Source organism: Mauremys reevesii, linkage group 3 (assembly GCF_016161935.1).
Source record: "Mauremys reevesii isolate NIE-2019 linkage group 3, ASM1616193v1, whole genome shotgun sequence".
In the NCBI taxonomy this organism is placed as follows: Eukaryota; Metazoa; Chordata; order Testudines; family Geoemydidae; genus Mauremys; species Mauremys reevesii.
This window is the reverse complement of record NC_052625.1, coordinates 66,198,601-66,214,958: the sequence shown is the minus strand read 5'-3', so window position 1 is coordinate 66,214,958 and position 16,358 is coordinate 66,198,601. Positions and strand designations below refer to the sequence as shown.

Genomic DNA, 16,358 nt, shown 5'->3' with positions numbered 1-16,358 from the left:
TGCACTGTATTTTTAAGAAATCATATTTCAACGTCCCTTGTGCAATCTACTTGACTGTAATATAAATTTGAAAATGAATGCATAGTATAATAGATATATGTGCAAGATGGAGTTTATTACTTAAAAGTTGATGCCAAGATTCTGAAAGATGGGTGCCTAAAGCTAGGTTTTTTGAATCTTTCTTTAGGCACTGAAATAAGTGGCCTGATTGTCAAACAAGTTAAGCACCCAGTAGCTCTCATTGAACATAAGAACGGCCGTACCGGGTCAGACCAAAGGTCCATCTAGCCCAGTATCTGTCTACCAACAGTGGCCAATGCCAGGTGCCCCAGAGGGAGTGAACCTAACAGGCAATGATCAAGTGATCACTCTCCTGCCATCCATCTCCATCCTCTGACAAACAGAGGCTAGGGACACCATTCTTTACCCATCCTGGCTAATAGCTATTTATGGACTTAACCACCATGAATTTATCCAGTTTTCTTTTAAACACTGTTATAGTCCTAGCCTTCACAACCTCCTCAGGTAAGGAGTTCCACAAGTTGACTGTGCGCTGTGTGAAGAACAACTTCCTTTTATTTGTTTTAAACCTGCTGCCTATTAATTTCATTTGGTGACCCCTAGTTCTTGTATTATGGGAATAAGTAAATAACTTTTCCTTATCTACTTTCTCAACATCACTCATGATTTTATATACCTCTATCATATCCCCCCTTAGTCTCCTCTTTTCCAAGCTGAAGAGTCCTAGCCTCTTTAATCTTTCCTCATATGGGACCCTCTCCAAACCCCTAATCATTTTAGTTGCCCTTTTCTGAACCTTTTCTAGTGCTAGAATATCTTTTTTGAGGTGAGGAGACCACATCTGTACACAGTATTTGAGATGTGGGCATACAATGGATTTATATAAGGGCAATAATATATTCTCAGTCTTATTCTCTATCCCCTTTTTGGATTACCAATTTTTGAAAACTTTTGCTTGAATCTTAATGCAGTTGTCCAGTTTATGTTGGATAAAATATACTATTTACACTTCCTGTGTACTGATCCAATATCAGAGATATATTTAAGAGAAAATCTCAGATGGTTTCCATTTGTACAGTCTAAAGATGAATAATTTACGTTTTATTCTCTCATTTGGTAAAGCCTATAAGCAGCACATGGTATGATTACTGGGGTGCTGACTATGGCACTTACAACTACAACCCTTATATCGGAGGTGTTGGAATTCCTGTTGCAAAACCGCAAGTATCCACAGAGAAGAATGGATCACAGACTGTGAGTGTGTCAGTCTCTCAAGGTAAGCAAGCAGTAGGTTCATTTCAATTCTGTTGTGGAATCCTTAGATATTTTTCTAAAGTATTTGCTTTGCTAAATAGTAATTAATGGCTACTGGAATGCTGAAGTGGGCATGTGCCTTCTGCTTGTGAAATCCTTAAGCGATTTAACTTTGAGATGCATAGTTTGAAAGTTCGTACACCAGAATTTCAAGATTCACAGGAGTATAAATAAAGTTTCTTTTGCTGGCAAACCAGAGGTTCATGCAGTAAACTAGAAAAGATTATACAAATTTTACATTATAGATGGAATTAGTGTATTACAAAAAGAGTGCATGCTGTAGTTAAGAACATAAAAACTTCAATTTCTAACTCATTTTCAGTCACTTTTGACTTTCTGAAACTTTCACCTACTGTGTTGACATTTTCCATGGGTAGCCTTTACTCAAAAGAATGTTGCGTTTGTTTTGGCAGTTTGAACAAAAATGGTCTAGCTGTTCTGAAGTTGTTTTTTTTCCCCACTCTCATACTCAATCCCTGCTACATTTAAAAAAAAAAAAAAAAGTTTTCAAAGCTGCTTTACTGAATCAGAGATAGGAAGTGGACAGCGTTGCAGGGAAAAGAGCCTTCTGTAAGAAGTACCTCTCACGTGTTCTTTTGGAAACTGGTTCTCATTCCAGAATTATAACCCACTAAAAAATGGCGCTTGCACACATGCTCAGTACATGAGTAACTGTGAAAGGGACAGCCACGTGAGAAGTGAAGTATACTTTTTTTGAGAGAGAGAGAAACTATATTATATAGCACTTTAGTATTCTGTTGTTAATCACTACCTGAGAGCATATATTTACAGATTACTACAAAATTTTTGATATTGCTGTTCTGAGTATACATTTCTAACACTTACTGCCATCATAAAGAGCAGTGAACCTATTCACCAATTATAATCTAAAAGGAGAATTCTGTTTTGACAGTTGCTAATGTTGGATACGTAGCTGTGTTGATATCTCAGTAGATCAAGCAGTGTCTTTTGTTAAATATTTAAATACATTATAATCCACATGTTTGTTTGATATTCAAATGTTACCTTGTATGCTGTTTTCTATAGCTTTGGATGCCCGTCTAGAAGTTGGACTGGAACAGCAAGCAGAGCTGATGCTGAAGATGATGTCTACTCTAGAGGCTGATTCCATTTTGCAAGCATTAACAAATACGTCACCTACATGTAACTATACATTGCTAAATCTTTCTCTTCACTTACTGGCCATGAATTTCACTTAAAACTTGTTTGCTTGCTAAGGTTAACTTCAGGATTCTCTCAAATAATTTGTAAATTGATTGTTCAAGTGGTGATACTAAAAAATAAAAGTGTAGGAGTCATTTTACAAAGTTGTGGAATATATACCATTATTTTCAACTGCTGTAAGGGAAATGCTATAAAGAAGAGGAATGGGTTTCACTTGGAGACTCTAGTTGAATAAAGACATGTTTAGTGAAGTCCTTAAATTTTGTTTTCAAGAGCTTGATTGTTGGCTGATTGATTGATTGAACAAAGGGGCATATTCCCACTTGGGAATTCCCTTTTAAGCTTTTCATGCAGTCCCATTCCAATAGTCTGTTTGACTGTAGTGCACAGCAGAACCATAGAGCTTCTGCTGGCCAACAGCTTTGAAAGCCCATTTCAGTGGGGTCATGCCCCAAATAATGAATGTAAAGAGCTTTATACCTGTCACTCAGGCACACCCTTTCAGGTTTCTGTAACCAGTAGTATAGTGACTTAAACACTGTATCAAAGATGTGAATACAACATGAAAAAATCAGTACTGGATAAGTAAATACAAATATTTTTTGCCTAGTATAACTTTTCCTACAAAAGAATTTATGAAAAAAATTGATTTTAATTTTTTAGTAACTCAGTCTCCTAGTGGAACAGATGATTCATTGCTAAGAGGATTACATGCTGCTAACCAGACCAACCAGCTGATCATACAGTTGTCCTCCATACCTATGCTGAGTGTGTGCTTCAACAAACTATTTTCCATGCTACAAGTTCATCATGTTCAGGTATGGAATTACAAACTTTCAGAACTTTGGCTAATACAGTACTTAATGCTAATACAGGCGAGTCTCATCTTACGCGGGGGTTCTGTTCCGCGGTTAGTGCGTAAAGCGAAAACCGCGTATAGTCAAAATTACATTGAGTTGAATGGTGGGCGGAATCGCCCGCACTACAGGTACATATTAAAATTGTTGTTGTTCTCTTTTTTTTGTTTTTGCCAACCGCGTAAAGCTGAAATCGCGCATGTTAAATGCACTGTGACAGACCCAAACCAGTGGGGTACAGAAGTCTGGTAGAGGGCAAATATACTGGTCACTGGATGAGTAGTTATCTGTTCCCTGAGCGACCAGACCTGCTAGAACCAATTAAGGCAGACAGGCTGATTAGATCACCTGCAGCCAATCAAGGCAGGCTAATCAGGGCACCTGTGTTTAAAAAGGAGCTCACTCCAGTCAGGCTGGTGGGGAGCCAGAAGAGAGGAAGTGCGTGTGAGGAGCTGAGAGGAAGTGCGTGTGAGGAGCTGAGAGGGAGAGGGTGTGCTGCTGGAGGACTAACGAGTACAAGCGTTAGCAGACACCAGGAGGAATGTCCTGTGGTGAGGATAAAGAAGGTGTTTGGAGGAGGCCATGGGGAAGTAGCCCAGGGAGTTGTAGCTGTCATGCAACTGTTACAAGAGGTACTATAGACAGCTGCAATCCACAGGGCCCTGGACTGGAACCCGGAGTAGAGGGTGGGCCCGGGTTCCCCCTAAACCTCCCAACTCCTGAGCAGACTCAGTAGGAGTTGACCCAGACTGTGGGGAAGATCACTGAGGTGAGCAAATCTGCCAATAAGCACAGGATCCACCAAGGTAGAGGAGGAACTTTGTCACAGCGCGTAAGATGCGACAGACCTGTATTGAGAGAAGTGTTACATCTCCCCATATTCATAGTTTTTAACTGTTGAAAATAGAATGGGAAAAGACCTGTTTAGTTAAGTAGATGACTTTTTAAGTTCTCATGTGCAAATAGAGATAAAATAAATTACTAGGTATCCTAAACACTTATCTACAGAACATAACTTTTTAATTTTTTTTTAACACTTCTGTAATTAGAACAGTATTGGATCTTTCATTGAAGGACATTGGGTACCTCAACTAGTGATGAATGTTACTAAAAGTTAAAATTACATAAAATTTAATGGTCCTGATTATGTAAGGGTCACACTGTGGAAAAAATAGAGGCCCATTTATGTGTTTTGCCCTTGCATGTGTGCACACGCATGCAAATTGAACAGTTTAAACATGGATAGTTGGGGGCCTACCTTTCAGTTTGTATGCACACTTGTAGTTACTAAGCACATTTGTGTGCCTCCCCACATCAGTTTAAATATTTAATCAAAAGTTTATTGCACTAGCAGATTTTGAATAGTATAGTCCCATCATTGCTTGTGAGTAATGAAAGTCACTGGCTTTGCGCATGAGGCATTCCAAAAGTTGTTATATGCTGAACTTCTGCTGAGATCTTAAATATTGAGATTTTCAGGCAATATGTAAACTATTCTTTTCTAAGAGAAACCTGTAGCATAGATAATTCTTAATTGTGTTTAAAATACAGAAATAAAAAAGCCATTGCCAGACTATAGTAAAAGTATTCGTATACGATGTTAAGTGAAGTTTAATTTTACTTGAAATTGCTGTATATCTGTTCGAGTTTCAAAGCTCTTCTGAAGAAGATTGTGCTTGGTTATGCTTGTCACCAGAGTGGTGATAGCAGAGAATGTAAAAAAGATGATTGATATTTTAAAAATCAAAATTTTGTTTTTCACATTTCAAGGTGCAGAAGTACATTTCTGTTTTTGCTGATTTGTTACTTTATATCAGCTATTTATCTTTTTATTTTCAGCTTGAATCACTTCTACAGTTATGGCTCACATTAAGCCTGAATTCCAGCTCCTCTGGGAGTAAAGATAATGGCGCTGACGTTTTCCTTTATAATGCTAATCGGATACCTGTAATTTCTTTGAACCAAGGTAAAAATATTCTAGAATGGGATAACAGGAGTGTAAACAGCTAGAGTATGATTTTCACAAGTGGCTAGCATTGAAGTCAGTGGTAAAACTTCCTGCATTTTTTTTCCCAGAGACTCCTCTGGCTTTGTTTTCCTTAACATAACTTTTTTGTGAATGCTATTCATAGGTTATCAGAGAGCATTCTACCAGTTTGGTCTTTCTGGAAGGGTGGAAGAAACCATCATAGGATACTGCTCAGAATTAGTAGTATTAAATTTCAATGGTTAATATGTTGCTGTTCTACCACTCCTATTTGTTCTGTGAGGACTTTATTTGGAATGCTATGCCTGCCAGAAGCAGGAGATATATCTGACATCCTTCTCTAGTAATTGCTTCTGTGACACCTTCCTCTGCCCCACTCACTCCCATTAAAGGCTGTGGAAGAAAATAAGCTCTTTGAACTGGTTAGTCCAAAGAAGGTGGAGATGGAAACTTTTTTTCTGCTGTTTCAAGAAATAAATAGGGCTGCCAAGCGATTAAAAAATTAATTACGATTAATTGTGCTGTTAATAAAAGAATAAATACCATTTATTTTAAATATTTGAAAATGTAGAAAACATCAAAAATATATTGATTTCAATTACAACACAGAATACAAAGTGTACAATGCTCACTTTATATTTATTTTTTATTGTAAATATTTGCACTGTAAAAAACATTCGTCCATTCTGATGACTGGTTCTGCTCAATAACGATCCAAATCAGTGCAAACCGACGCATGTTCATTTTCATCATCTGAGTCAGATGCCATCAGCAGAAGGTTGATTTTCTTTTTTTGGTGGTTTGGGTTCTGGAGTTTCTGCATCAGAGTGTTGCTCTTTTAAAACTTCTGAAAGCATGCTCCACACCTCGTTCCTCTCAGATTTTGGAAGGCACTTCAGATTCTTAAATCGTGGGTCAAGTGCTATAGCTATCTTTAGAAATCTCACTTTGGTACATTCTTTGTGTTTTGTGAAATCTGCACTGAAAGTGTTCTTAAAACGAACAGCATGTGCTAGATCATCATCTGAGACTGCTATAGCGTGAAATATATGGCAGTATGTGGGTAAAACAGCAGCAGACATACAGTTCTCCCCCCCCCAAGAAGTTCAGTCACAAATTTAATTAACACATTTTTTTTTAATGAGTGTCATCAGCGTGGAAGTATGTCCTCTGGAATGGTGGTTGAAGCATGAAGGGACATATGAATCTTTAGCACATCTGGCACGTAAATATCTTGCGACGCCAGCTACAACATTGCCATGCAAACGCCTGTTCTCACTTTCAGGTGACATTGTAATTAAGAAGTGGGCAGCATTATCTCCTGAAAATGTAAACAAACTTGGTTTCTCTTAGCAGTTGGCTGAACAAGAAGTAGGACTGATTGGATTTGTAGGCTCTAAATCTTCCTTTTGTTTGTTTTGTTTTTGAGTGCAGTTATGTAACAAAAACCCCTACATTTGTAAGTTGCACTTTCATGATAGAGATTGCTCTACAGTACTTTAATGAGGTAAACTAAAAATACTGTTTCTTTATCGCTTTTTTACAGTGTAAATATTTGTAATAAAAAATAATATAAAGTGAGCACTGTATACTTTGTATTCTGTGTAATAATTGAAATCAATATATTTGAAAATGTAGAAAAAGTCCAAAAATATTTAATAAATTTCTATTGTTTAACTGCGATTAATCACGATTAATTTTTTTGAGTTAATCGTGTGAGGTAACTGTGATTAATCAGTAGCCCTAGAAATAAGCAAAGCATCCTTCATCCAGCCTGTACTGCTTCCTGCCAGGTTCCACTAGTGAATCCTGTCACATGCCCTGAAATCTCCAGTGAACATGTTACTGGGGATTTTGCTACTGAAATGACAACCCCACAGCATACCCTGAGGAGTGGATTTTGATCCACACAGGAAAATCGGCCTGGTCGTAGAAAAGTCTTAACCTTGCTAGCACATGAAGCACTGAAACAAATCAGTCACTGTCTCATTTATTCCATTCTGTAAGTTGGGGAGACTTTGGGGATCTAGCTTAGTGGCAGCCTCTGGTATGGAGGCATACCTCAAATTTTCTCCTGTAAATAATTGTGGTTAGCCTTCTTTATTTAAAAAAACTACAGTATTCTTCAGCAAAGTTAAAAACATTTAAGCCTACATTAATGAAGTTGCATACTTCAATCTGTTAGCCATAAAATGCTATAATATATTCCTTGAAAACAAAAAATTCATATTTTTTTTTCATGTGCTGCCTTTGTTTGATGGAAGGATTTTACATTGACGTGAAAAATTCTACTTGTGTTAATTCATGTACAGTCTCTTTTAAATGCACAGGATTAGCAGCAAAAGAAATGTAATGAACTTTCAGTCCTAATATAAACTCCTGATTATTACCTTTTGTTAAGGGCTCAGTATTTTGAAAAAATAAAGTGTGTTCTTCTTTACAGCATCAGTAACTAGCTTTCTGACAGTCCTGGCCTGGTATCCTAATACCTTACTCCGGACATGGTGCCTTGTGCTTCATAGCCTAACTCTTATGACGAACATGCAGCTTAACTGTAAGTTTTCTCTGAGTGTTGTTTTTGTTATGATGCTTGAAAACTAAATTACAAATGAAATTAAGTAAAATAAAAAGGTTCTTAATAAATGCAGGGGAGGTTTCAGGGGATAGGTCGTGAATTTTAGTGCCATTCACCTGCAGGGTGTCTGAATCTTACCCAGGTTTTTTTAGTGACTTACTATAAATCCATACTATGGGTGATGTCATGTGTGGAATAAATAGATAATTTCAAGTGTAGTTCATCTAACAAACCTCTGTGTAAAATAGGATATTCTTACTGAGCATATCTGCTCCTTTCAATCTTACCTGCTCTCTTCAGTGACACAAGTTTTGTTGCATTTTTTTATTCCTGTTAATACTGCATAGTTAACATCACAAAGAGAGGGAGCTGAATTCTGTTCCTTCTTGTACATCATCAGAATGGCATTCTAAATCATTTATACTGTTCACTCTCCCTGTAAAATGATGGCAACATTTTTATAACTGGTGATGGAAGGGAAAACTCAGCTTGACTTTCACTCACTCGAGCTGTCAATAAAAAATAGGAAAAAAAAGAGAAAAGAAAACATGCAAGGTAACTTAGCTAAGTGTTTTTCCCCAACATAGCATATATCCATAATACCTCACTACAGTGGCATGACAAGCACTTTAAAGAAGTTTAATTGTTCTTACATTTGTCAATCTTTAACCTTCGCTGTAAATCCTTTGTTTTTTGTTAACCCAAAAAACCAGTAAGCAGTTAACATTTCTGACTTATCTTTTTTTCCTGTGAATAGACACACTTGTATGCTCTTCTAAATTTAACAATGAAGTAGGGTTTGAACGAAAATGTAGGTTTTATTCAGATGTTGCCAAGTGGAATGTAAGTTAATTCACAAAGTTATACTTCACCAGCACACATGCATTTAAATCTACTTGCTAAAATAACCCTTTAAGATAAAAATATTTCTGTAACCGTTTTTTGACAATTAATCCCCTAGTCATTTTGAATATCTGGTGACCTCACTTAACAGCAAACGCAGACAGGAAATTCCAATACATTTTTTGTCTGTCCCTTGTTGAAAGTGTTAGTGCTGATTAAGAAACTATAATTAAGTATTTCTTGGACATCCATTGCTACCCTGTCTAAATGTCACACTAATAAATCTCTTCTAAAACACTTGATATTTTCAAAATTCTTTACCAACTTTTAATTAACCTATGAGCCCACACAACATCCCTTTGAGGTATGTAAGCTATCTTCTTCCTCTTATCCCTTCATCTAATGTTGAGTAATTGTTCAAGGATCTGCCATTTTCCTCTGTTTGAGGCGATATTAAGGTCCACCTGCTTACCTTCTTCTCTGTTACAATGCATCCATTGCTTTCTCAGCGTTCCTCAGGGTCTCCTGCCATACTATCTTACACCAGGTCCTCTTTCTTTGAGGTAGGTAAATGTTGTTACCATTTGACAGCCGGAGAAACCAAGAGGCCAAGTAACTTTCCCAAGGATACCTAGTGAGTAAATGGCGGTCTATAACCCAAGTTGCCAAACTCAGTCCTGTGCCAAATCCACTACGCCAAGCTGTTACGGAGTTCTTACACTATTTTTCACTCTCAGCAGATTGAAACAGTACTAGCTTCCACTTCTAGTTTTCTTTTTTCTTTTGATTTTTGGCTTTTACTCTTTCCTCCCTGCTTTTTGACTAAAATGATGTTGGTACCCTAACTTCTCTAGCTATGGAGTGATATTTTTTGTTCATGGTGATTCATCTGGAGCAATTTGTGAGAAGCAGCCCACAGAATAGGCCTCACTTGATAGCAAAGATCACCTTGCAATCCTATATCCTTCTAGTGTCTCAATTTTTCATCTTTATGGAATAGGAAGAGAATACATTCTTTTTAATTGTTTTTTCTTCTACCCACAACAAACTGTCTTTCTTTTCAGATGAAGAGCTTGTGTCTTTTCATGATAAACATTCATAATCTGAGTTTGGAGAGCTAGTACCTGTTTTCTGTCTGAAGACAAGAGGCCAGGTCTTGCCTGTATGCCAGTCCATTCAGGGCATCAGACAAAAAAAATTTCAAACCTTGTTAGGGGAACACAATCCTTTTTATGTTAACTTATATAAACGCTCTATTGTTCTAGCAATTTAATCTGGGCTATATGAGCTGGTCATGTCAAATCTTAAGATTTAAGCTTTGAGAAATAACATGAGATTATCCCTTTTCTGGATCACCTTTTGATTTGTTTTGTAATTAATTTCCTCATTGCAGTCTTGGCTCTGAGCACAGTTTTTGAATGCATTTAGAGAGGGAGAAATGATCTAAGGTTTGACACTGATGCAAGATAGAGAGTGCAGATGGTCTGGTTCCTCAAACACGGGGACTTCTTTTCATTCTTAGATGATATTGAACAACCTCTGAGCTTGTCAGTTATTTGAATCAGTTCTCACAGACTGGAGGAAAGATTCTGTATTCTGTTACACAGCATTTCAATTAGTGTGTGGAAAGTCACTTTCTTCTTTGCATTTTGGTCCCTGTGTGCATTCCACTGAGAGTTAAGCCACAGGCAATTCCAAGAGCTACTATGAAGGGTGGTGGAAGAACTCCAGCTCGCCTTAGATGAAGTCCAGGATACACAGCATAAATTCTTGGACATCCTGCAACCCACAGGATTCAGCCAGATAGGCCTTCTGGTGAACGAAGCGATACTGGAAGAGGCATGAGTCAAATGGCATACACTGGCAATGTGCAACCTCCTACCCCCAAGAGATCTGAGAAATGTGACTTTGTCCTGGCAAAGAAAGCAGAGTTTTTATTTTTCCACTTCCCTCTGAACTCTCTGGTGGTTTAGGCTACCACAGAAAGATGTAGGCAGCAATACCCAACAGTCACCACTGATAAGGAGGCCAAACATCTGGACCTGCTGGGGAGGAAGGTGTTTACATCTACTAGCCTCCAATTTTTTATATTGAACCATCAAGCTGTGTTGGCTAAGTATGATCTAAATTATTCAACATTTCTAGGGACAGCAGAACAGGGCTTAATTTCAGGCCTTTATCAGCGAAGGCAAGCTGGTGGTCAGAACTGCATTAGAGTCTGTGGCGGCTGCAGCTGACATTGGATCAAGGTCAATGGCAACTGCTATCATGATGCGCCAGGAATCATGGCTCACTCTTCCAGGTTTCCCAGGGAGGTCCAGAATACTGCAGAAGACTTGCCCTTTAAGACCCTATATGAGGGGTGGGGGAGGGGAAATGTATATCCTTGAGAGGAGAAGAAAGGCAGCAAGTACAGATCCTTTGCTGTAAAGATGACAAAACCAGCTTATAGTGCTTCTAAGCAGGCAGGAGAGAATCCTCAAAAAACCAACAGGAAAACTTTCTTCTTTGAGTATTTGTCCATGTGGCTCCCACTCTGTGCACGTGTGACCTTTTGTACAAGATCAGCATCTTTGAATAGCAGTGTCTTTTTGGGCTGCACGTGCACCTTACAGATATTTGCACCATTAACTTTCATTATTGAATTGATTAGGTGTTTGATTCACATTCTGATTAATAACTGGGAAAGTTGCTTATCAATGCTGCAAGTGACTGTTTAGTGGTTACCAGACAGAATTGTATGAATGTATCTGCCTCAGTATGACAAAAGATGGAGGAAGTGGTAGGAAAGGAAGAGGACTGGCAAAGTGGAACACATAATTTTTCTAAAACAAAATGGGAATATTAGGAGTTGTTAAATAGCAAGATAGAAAGGATTCTTGTTCATCTCAAAATGCAGAAAAAACGTTTCTTTTGAATTCTCCAAGATAAAATGTTTCCTTGAATAAAGCTGTCTGTTAAACTAAAAGAGCAGTACATAAAGTTTGATCTTGAAAGTGAGACTTTATGCTATCAGCCTCAAAATGTAGCATCAATGATAACTTAAGTCACTGTTTCAGGTTTTCCAGAATCACTAGATCAGCTTCCTTCAGGAACTGTATCTTAATCTTCAACACCCCCCACTCCCCGTGACAAAGTCAGGCCAGACGACTGCAAGAGCATGCTTCTTGTGAAGAGTCTCTTTCAAACATATAGGCGATGAAGCAAGCATCTCTGGTCCCTTGGGGACAAGGGGATGCCCTGGTCTCACAGTCTCAAAGCCCAAAAAGCTGAAGGTACAGAGCAATGCAGCTCTGTCATCTGTTTTTGTGGAAGCAAATGAAGACATGATTAACTTGAAGCTGTTCTTCAGCAAACTCAAGAAGAACTGCAAAATTGTCGTTGCTTCCTTCAGGCAGAGCACCACTGGGAATTTCAACATACAGGAGGTGGTTGTTCAGCACTGCCCTCCAATTAACATGTTTGGCCTCTGTAAGCCTCGAGCCTTAAAATGTTACAGGCCCTATGAGCTGAGAAAGAATTACCTCAGGGCAATTAAGGACACCTGAATCCAATTAAGGGCTGCCTGAGACCTTTTAAAACCCCTCCTTTGAGAGAAAAGGGGAAAGATAACCTGCTGCCAGGCTAGTGGCAGCAGGTTATAAGCTTCTCGAGGGTGAGAGGCTGTGTTCCTTCCCATAGGGGAAATAGCCAAACCTGAGTACCTGCCAGGGAAAGGACTGACACCCCAGGGCAAACAGGACTGCAACCTGTCCCAGTGAGGAGGCGCAGGGAAAAGTATCCCCCTTTGTTTTTGTGTTTGAGACTGTTTGTTTCCTTTTGTTTGGTGGAGGATCACCCCTTAGGCCGACCCTGAGGCCTACCCTGAAAATATGACCAAAGTAGCACAGAAGGCGGAAGGCAAACCCTGCCCAGAGGGGCTGATTTACCTCAGGCCTGCCATTGCCAGAGGGGGGAAGTGCTAAGTCTGGCGAGATGAGGGAGGTGCCTTGCCAACCCCCCAAGCCCCTCCCCCCCAAGTGTTTTTACTCAGTGATTTGGGTCACAGAAATATTGAAAGGTGAAAATGAGATTATTTTAAAAATGGCAGATGTTTTTGGGGGCTAATTTCACCTCCAGGTAACGCACAAGGAGCAGTTTAAACACTGTACCCTGAATACACGTGTCCATAAAAAATTAACATGCAGTTTCACTACTAAATGTTGCAAGTGAAAAAGAAAAATTAAGGAAGAACAAAAGAATCACCACTAACATTACTGCGAGATGGGTGGTTGAATGTGATATGACCAATCATTTATTGAAAAAAGATGGTTAATACCTCATCTTCCCAATAAAAGCAGCAAAGAATCCTGTGGCACCTTATAGACTAACAGACGTTTTTGGAGCATGAGCTTTCGTGGATGCAACCGACGAAGTGGGTATTCACCCACGAAAGCTCATGCTCCAAAACGTCTGTTAGTCTATAAGGTGCCACAGGATTCTTTGCTGCTTTTACAGATCCAGACTAACACGGCTACCCCTCTGATACCATCTTCCCAATAGCATTCAGTAGATTTTTCAGAAAGATTGTCTGTTTGCATCCAACTACTATAAATATATTGAATATTGCACTGGGGACACTTAGAATATATTGTTGTGCTATGTTTTAATCTATAAGGAGGCACAGACTTTACAAAAATAATTGAATGAGGTTTTTGGAGATACTTGATAGGTTATTGGTTGACACTGCTGTCACTCTCCATGGACATCTGGCTTGATATAATTAGCAACAAAGTGAGGAAAACAATAGCTCAGTGGTTTAAGCATTGTCCTGCTAAACTCAGGGTTGTGAGTTCAATACTCAAGGGGGCCACTTAAGGATCTGGGGCAAAATCAGTACTCGGTCCTGCTAGTGAAGGCAGAGGGCTGGAGTTAGACTTTTCAGGGTTCCTTCCAGTTCTATGAGATAGGTATATCTCCATATATTATTTAGGACAAAATTAAAAAAAAAAGGAAGTTAGAGGTGTTGTCTTTTAAATATAAATGTCATAAATTGAGCCCAGAACAGAATGAGGCTGAGATTTGGTAATGGGTACATAATCCTGAGCTGTTTCATGCTCTTCTAGCATTTAAAATGGAGGAGACCAGTTTCTACTGTGACAGGGTCAGGCCAGATGGCTACAGGAGAGTGTTAGAAGGCAGATATATTAGTCTCGGATTAAGTAGATCCCTTTTCCCTGGGTAAGGTAAAAGGGCAGTTCCAGAACAAGCAGGAACTTGCTGGAACCAACTAAGGCAGGCAGACTAATTAGGACACCTGGAGCCAATTAAGAAATAACTGCTAGAATCAATTAGGACAGGCTGCCTAATCAGGGCACCTGAGTTAAAAAGGACCTCACCTCAGTTTGTAGTGTGCGCGCGAGGAGCTGGGAGCAAGAGGCACTAGGAGCTGAGTGTGAAAAGGAATATAGTTGGAGGACTGAGGAGTACAAGCATTATCAGACCCAGGAGAAAGGTCCTGTGGTGAGGATAAAGAAGGGGTTGGGAGGAGGTCAGGGGGAAGTAGCGCAGGGAGTTGTGGCTGTCACGCAGCTGTACCAGGAGGCATTCTGGACAGCTGCAGTCCATAGGGCCCTGGGCTGGAACCCGGAGTAGAGGGCGGGCCCGGGTTCCCCCCAAACCTCTCAACTCCTCATCAGACACAGGAGGAATTGACCTGGACAGTGGCTTCTACCAGAGGGGAAGGTCTCTGGGCTATTACCTGACCCACATGGTGAATCTCTGAGGCGAACAAATCCGCCAATAAGCACAGGATCCACCAAGGTAGAGGAGGAACTTTGTCACACTACTCTGAATCTACATTTAAAGGAAGTTGTTGCAGTTCATTGTATTAAAATGGTGAAAAGTAGTAGAAATAAAATCATGCACAAAACATCTGAATTCAGATGAACTTTTAAAAATTGTGCAGGCAGCTGAGCATCAGTTGAGTATGTCTTTATCACATTCAGATTGGATTAGTTGAAACTTCATAATAGGTTATGTTAGGGTGACCAGATGTCCCGATTTTATAGGGACAGTCCCGATTTTTGGGTCTTTTTCTTATATAGACTCGTATTACCTCCCACCTCCGTCCCGATTTTTCACATTTGCTGTCTGGTCACCCTAGGTTATGTACTAAAAAGAAAAAAGTTGATATATCATGTCTTGCAGCAGTTACAAGAGTCAGGAGTTTAACTAGTTATTAGACAGAGATTGTAGTATTTTTTATTTGCAGTGTTAAACTTTATTTTGGAAAATATGTGCCCTTTTTATGCTTGGTATAAATATGTTTTTGAAGAATATCAATGTTTTTTTCATTTATTTAAATATTTTGGATGTGTGTGTGGTTAGAGAAAATCTTAAACTTGTTCAGAATGATAGTATTGGTTGCTGCCAAGGTAAGCCCTAGATTGGCAAACCGTGTTTGTTTTTCAGAGGCTCCATTTTTCCCTAGCTTGATCCTCTTCAACAATTTGCGCACCTATCCTGCTGTTTCAGATTAATCTTCCACCAAAGCAAGGCTGGCTTTCCTTCCTTTAGCATAGTCAAATGTGGACTACAGCACATCCCTTCTTTGCTGTTTCATGGGGCTGATGCTGCCTACCTCTGAGGTTGAGAAGGCTGCTTCAGCCTGTTTTTTCTTTGAGCCCCAGTTTAGTTTTCTTCATCAGTCTTGGCTTAATTAATTGGACTCAAAACAATATTGGCAAATCAGTGTGAAGCATATGCTCTTTGCACCTCTAATAATCTCTTTCAGTATGTGTTTGCTGTATCTACTTAATATGAAAAATCTGTAATAAGTTGTAGACCAGCAACTTATGACAAAGGAAAACTACTCACTGAAAATTCTTATATTTTTGTTTTCCTCTTCTCCTTCCATCCTGTTTCCCTCCATTTTCCTAGAGGGATTTCTTTTCATGGCAAGCCTCTCCAACATTATAACTTTTATTTCACTGCTTTGAAAGCTTTTCAGTTGAGATAGAAGTTGTCAGGATTTAATACTGATCTTGATTGACCGTACTTTGCCTCCTGGTGGGTGGAGACTTATTAGTTAGTGTAAGGAAACTATTGTATAATGAAGAGGAAGTCTCTCTGAGAGACAGAATTACTGGTAAGTACTTTTCCTTTTTCGCTCATCTACAACCTTTCCAAGGTAGAAGCTATTCTTGATAATATAGATGCCAAGGAAACTTTCAAATACAAAGAAAGCAAACTTTCTCAGTATTTTTTTCCTTATCTCATCTATGGGATGAAGTCTAAATAGATGTTCAGGCCAGTGCAGTTTGATGAAAGTAAGTAAATGTATCTATTCCAGTAGGGCTTCCACACTTTCCCAAGTCTGTTGTAGTTGAGTTTTCTTAACCGTATGTAAGGCATGTGAGTAAGTTTGCTATGTATTCATTAAGCCTTATTTTGGATCATCTGATATATTCTAATTTTACCTGTATTTCCATATCACTCTCACCCCCAAACTTGGGGGGTTTATTCCTATTGATAAATCTCGAAGTATATATAGTAGTTGCCAAAAGTGTGCTGTAAAGAGCAGATAGAATACATA

The 16,358-nt window shown here is 39.0% G+C and overlaps 1 protein-coding gene across 1 annotated transcript in view; it reads left to right on the top strand.

The window, feature by feature from the left end:
* BIRC6 (baculoviral IAP repeat containing 6) overlaps positions 1-16,358 on the top strand; it is a 296,285-nt gene that overhangs the window by 105,665 nt on the left and 174,262 nt on the right. Inside the window, 5 exon segments of the mRNA XM_039531866.1 lie at positions 1,144-1,297; positions 2,383-2,499; positions 3,184-3,338; positions 5,217-5,343; positions 7,808-7,918. Coding sequence (XP_039387800.1) covers positions 1,144-1,297; positions 2,383-2,499; positions 3,184-3,338; positions 5,217-5,343; positions 7,808-7,918 — 664 coding nt within the window.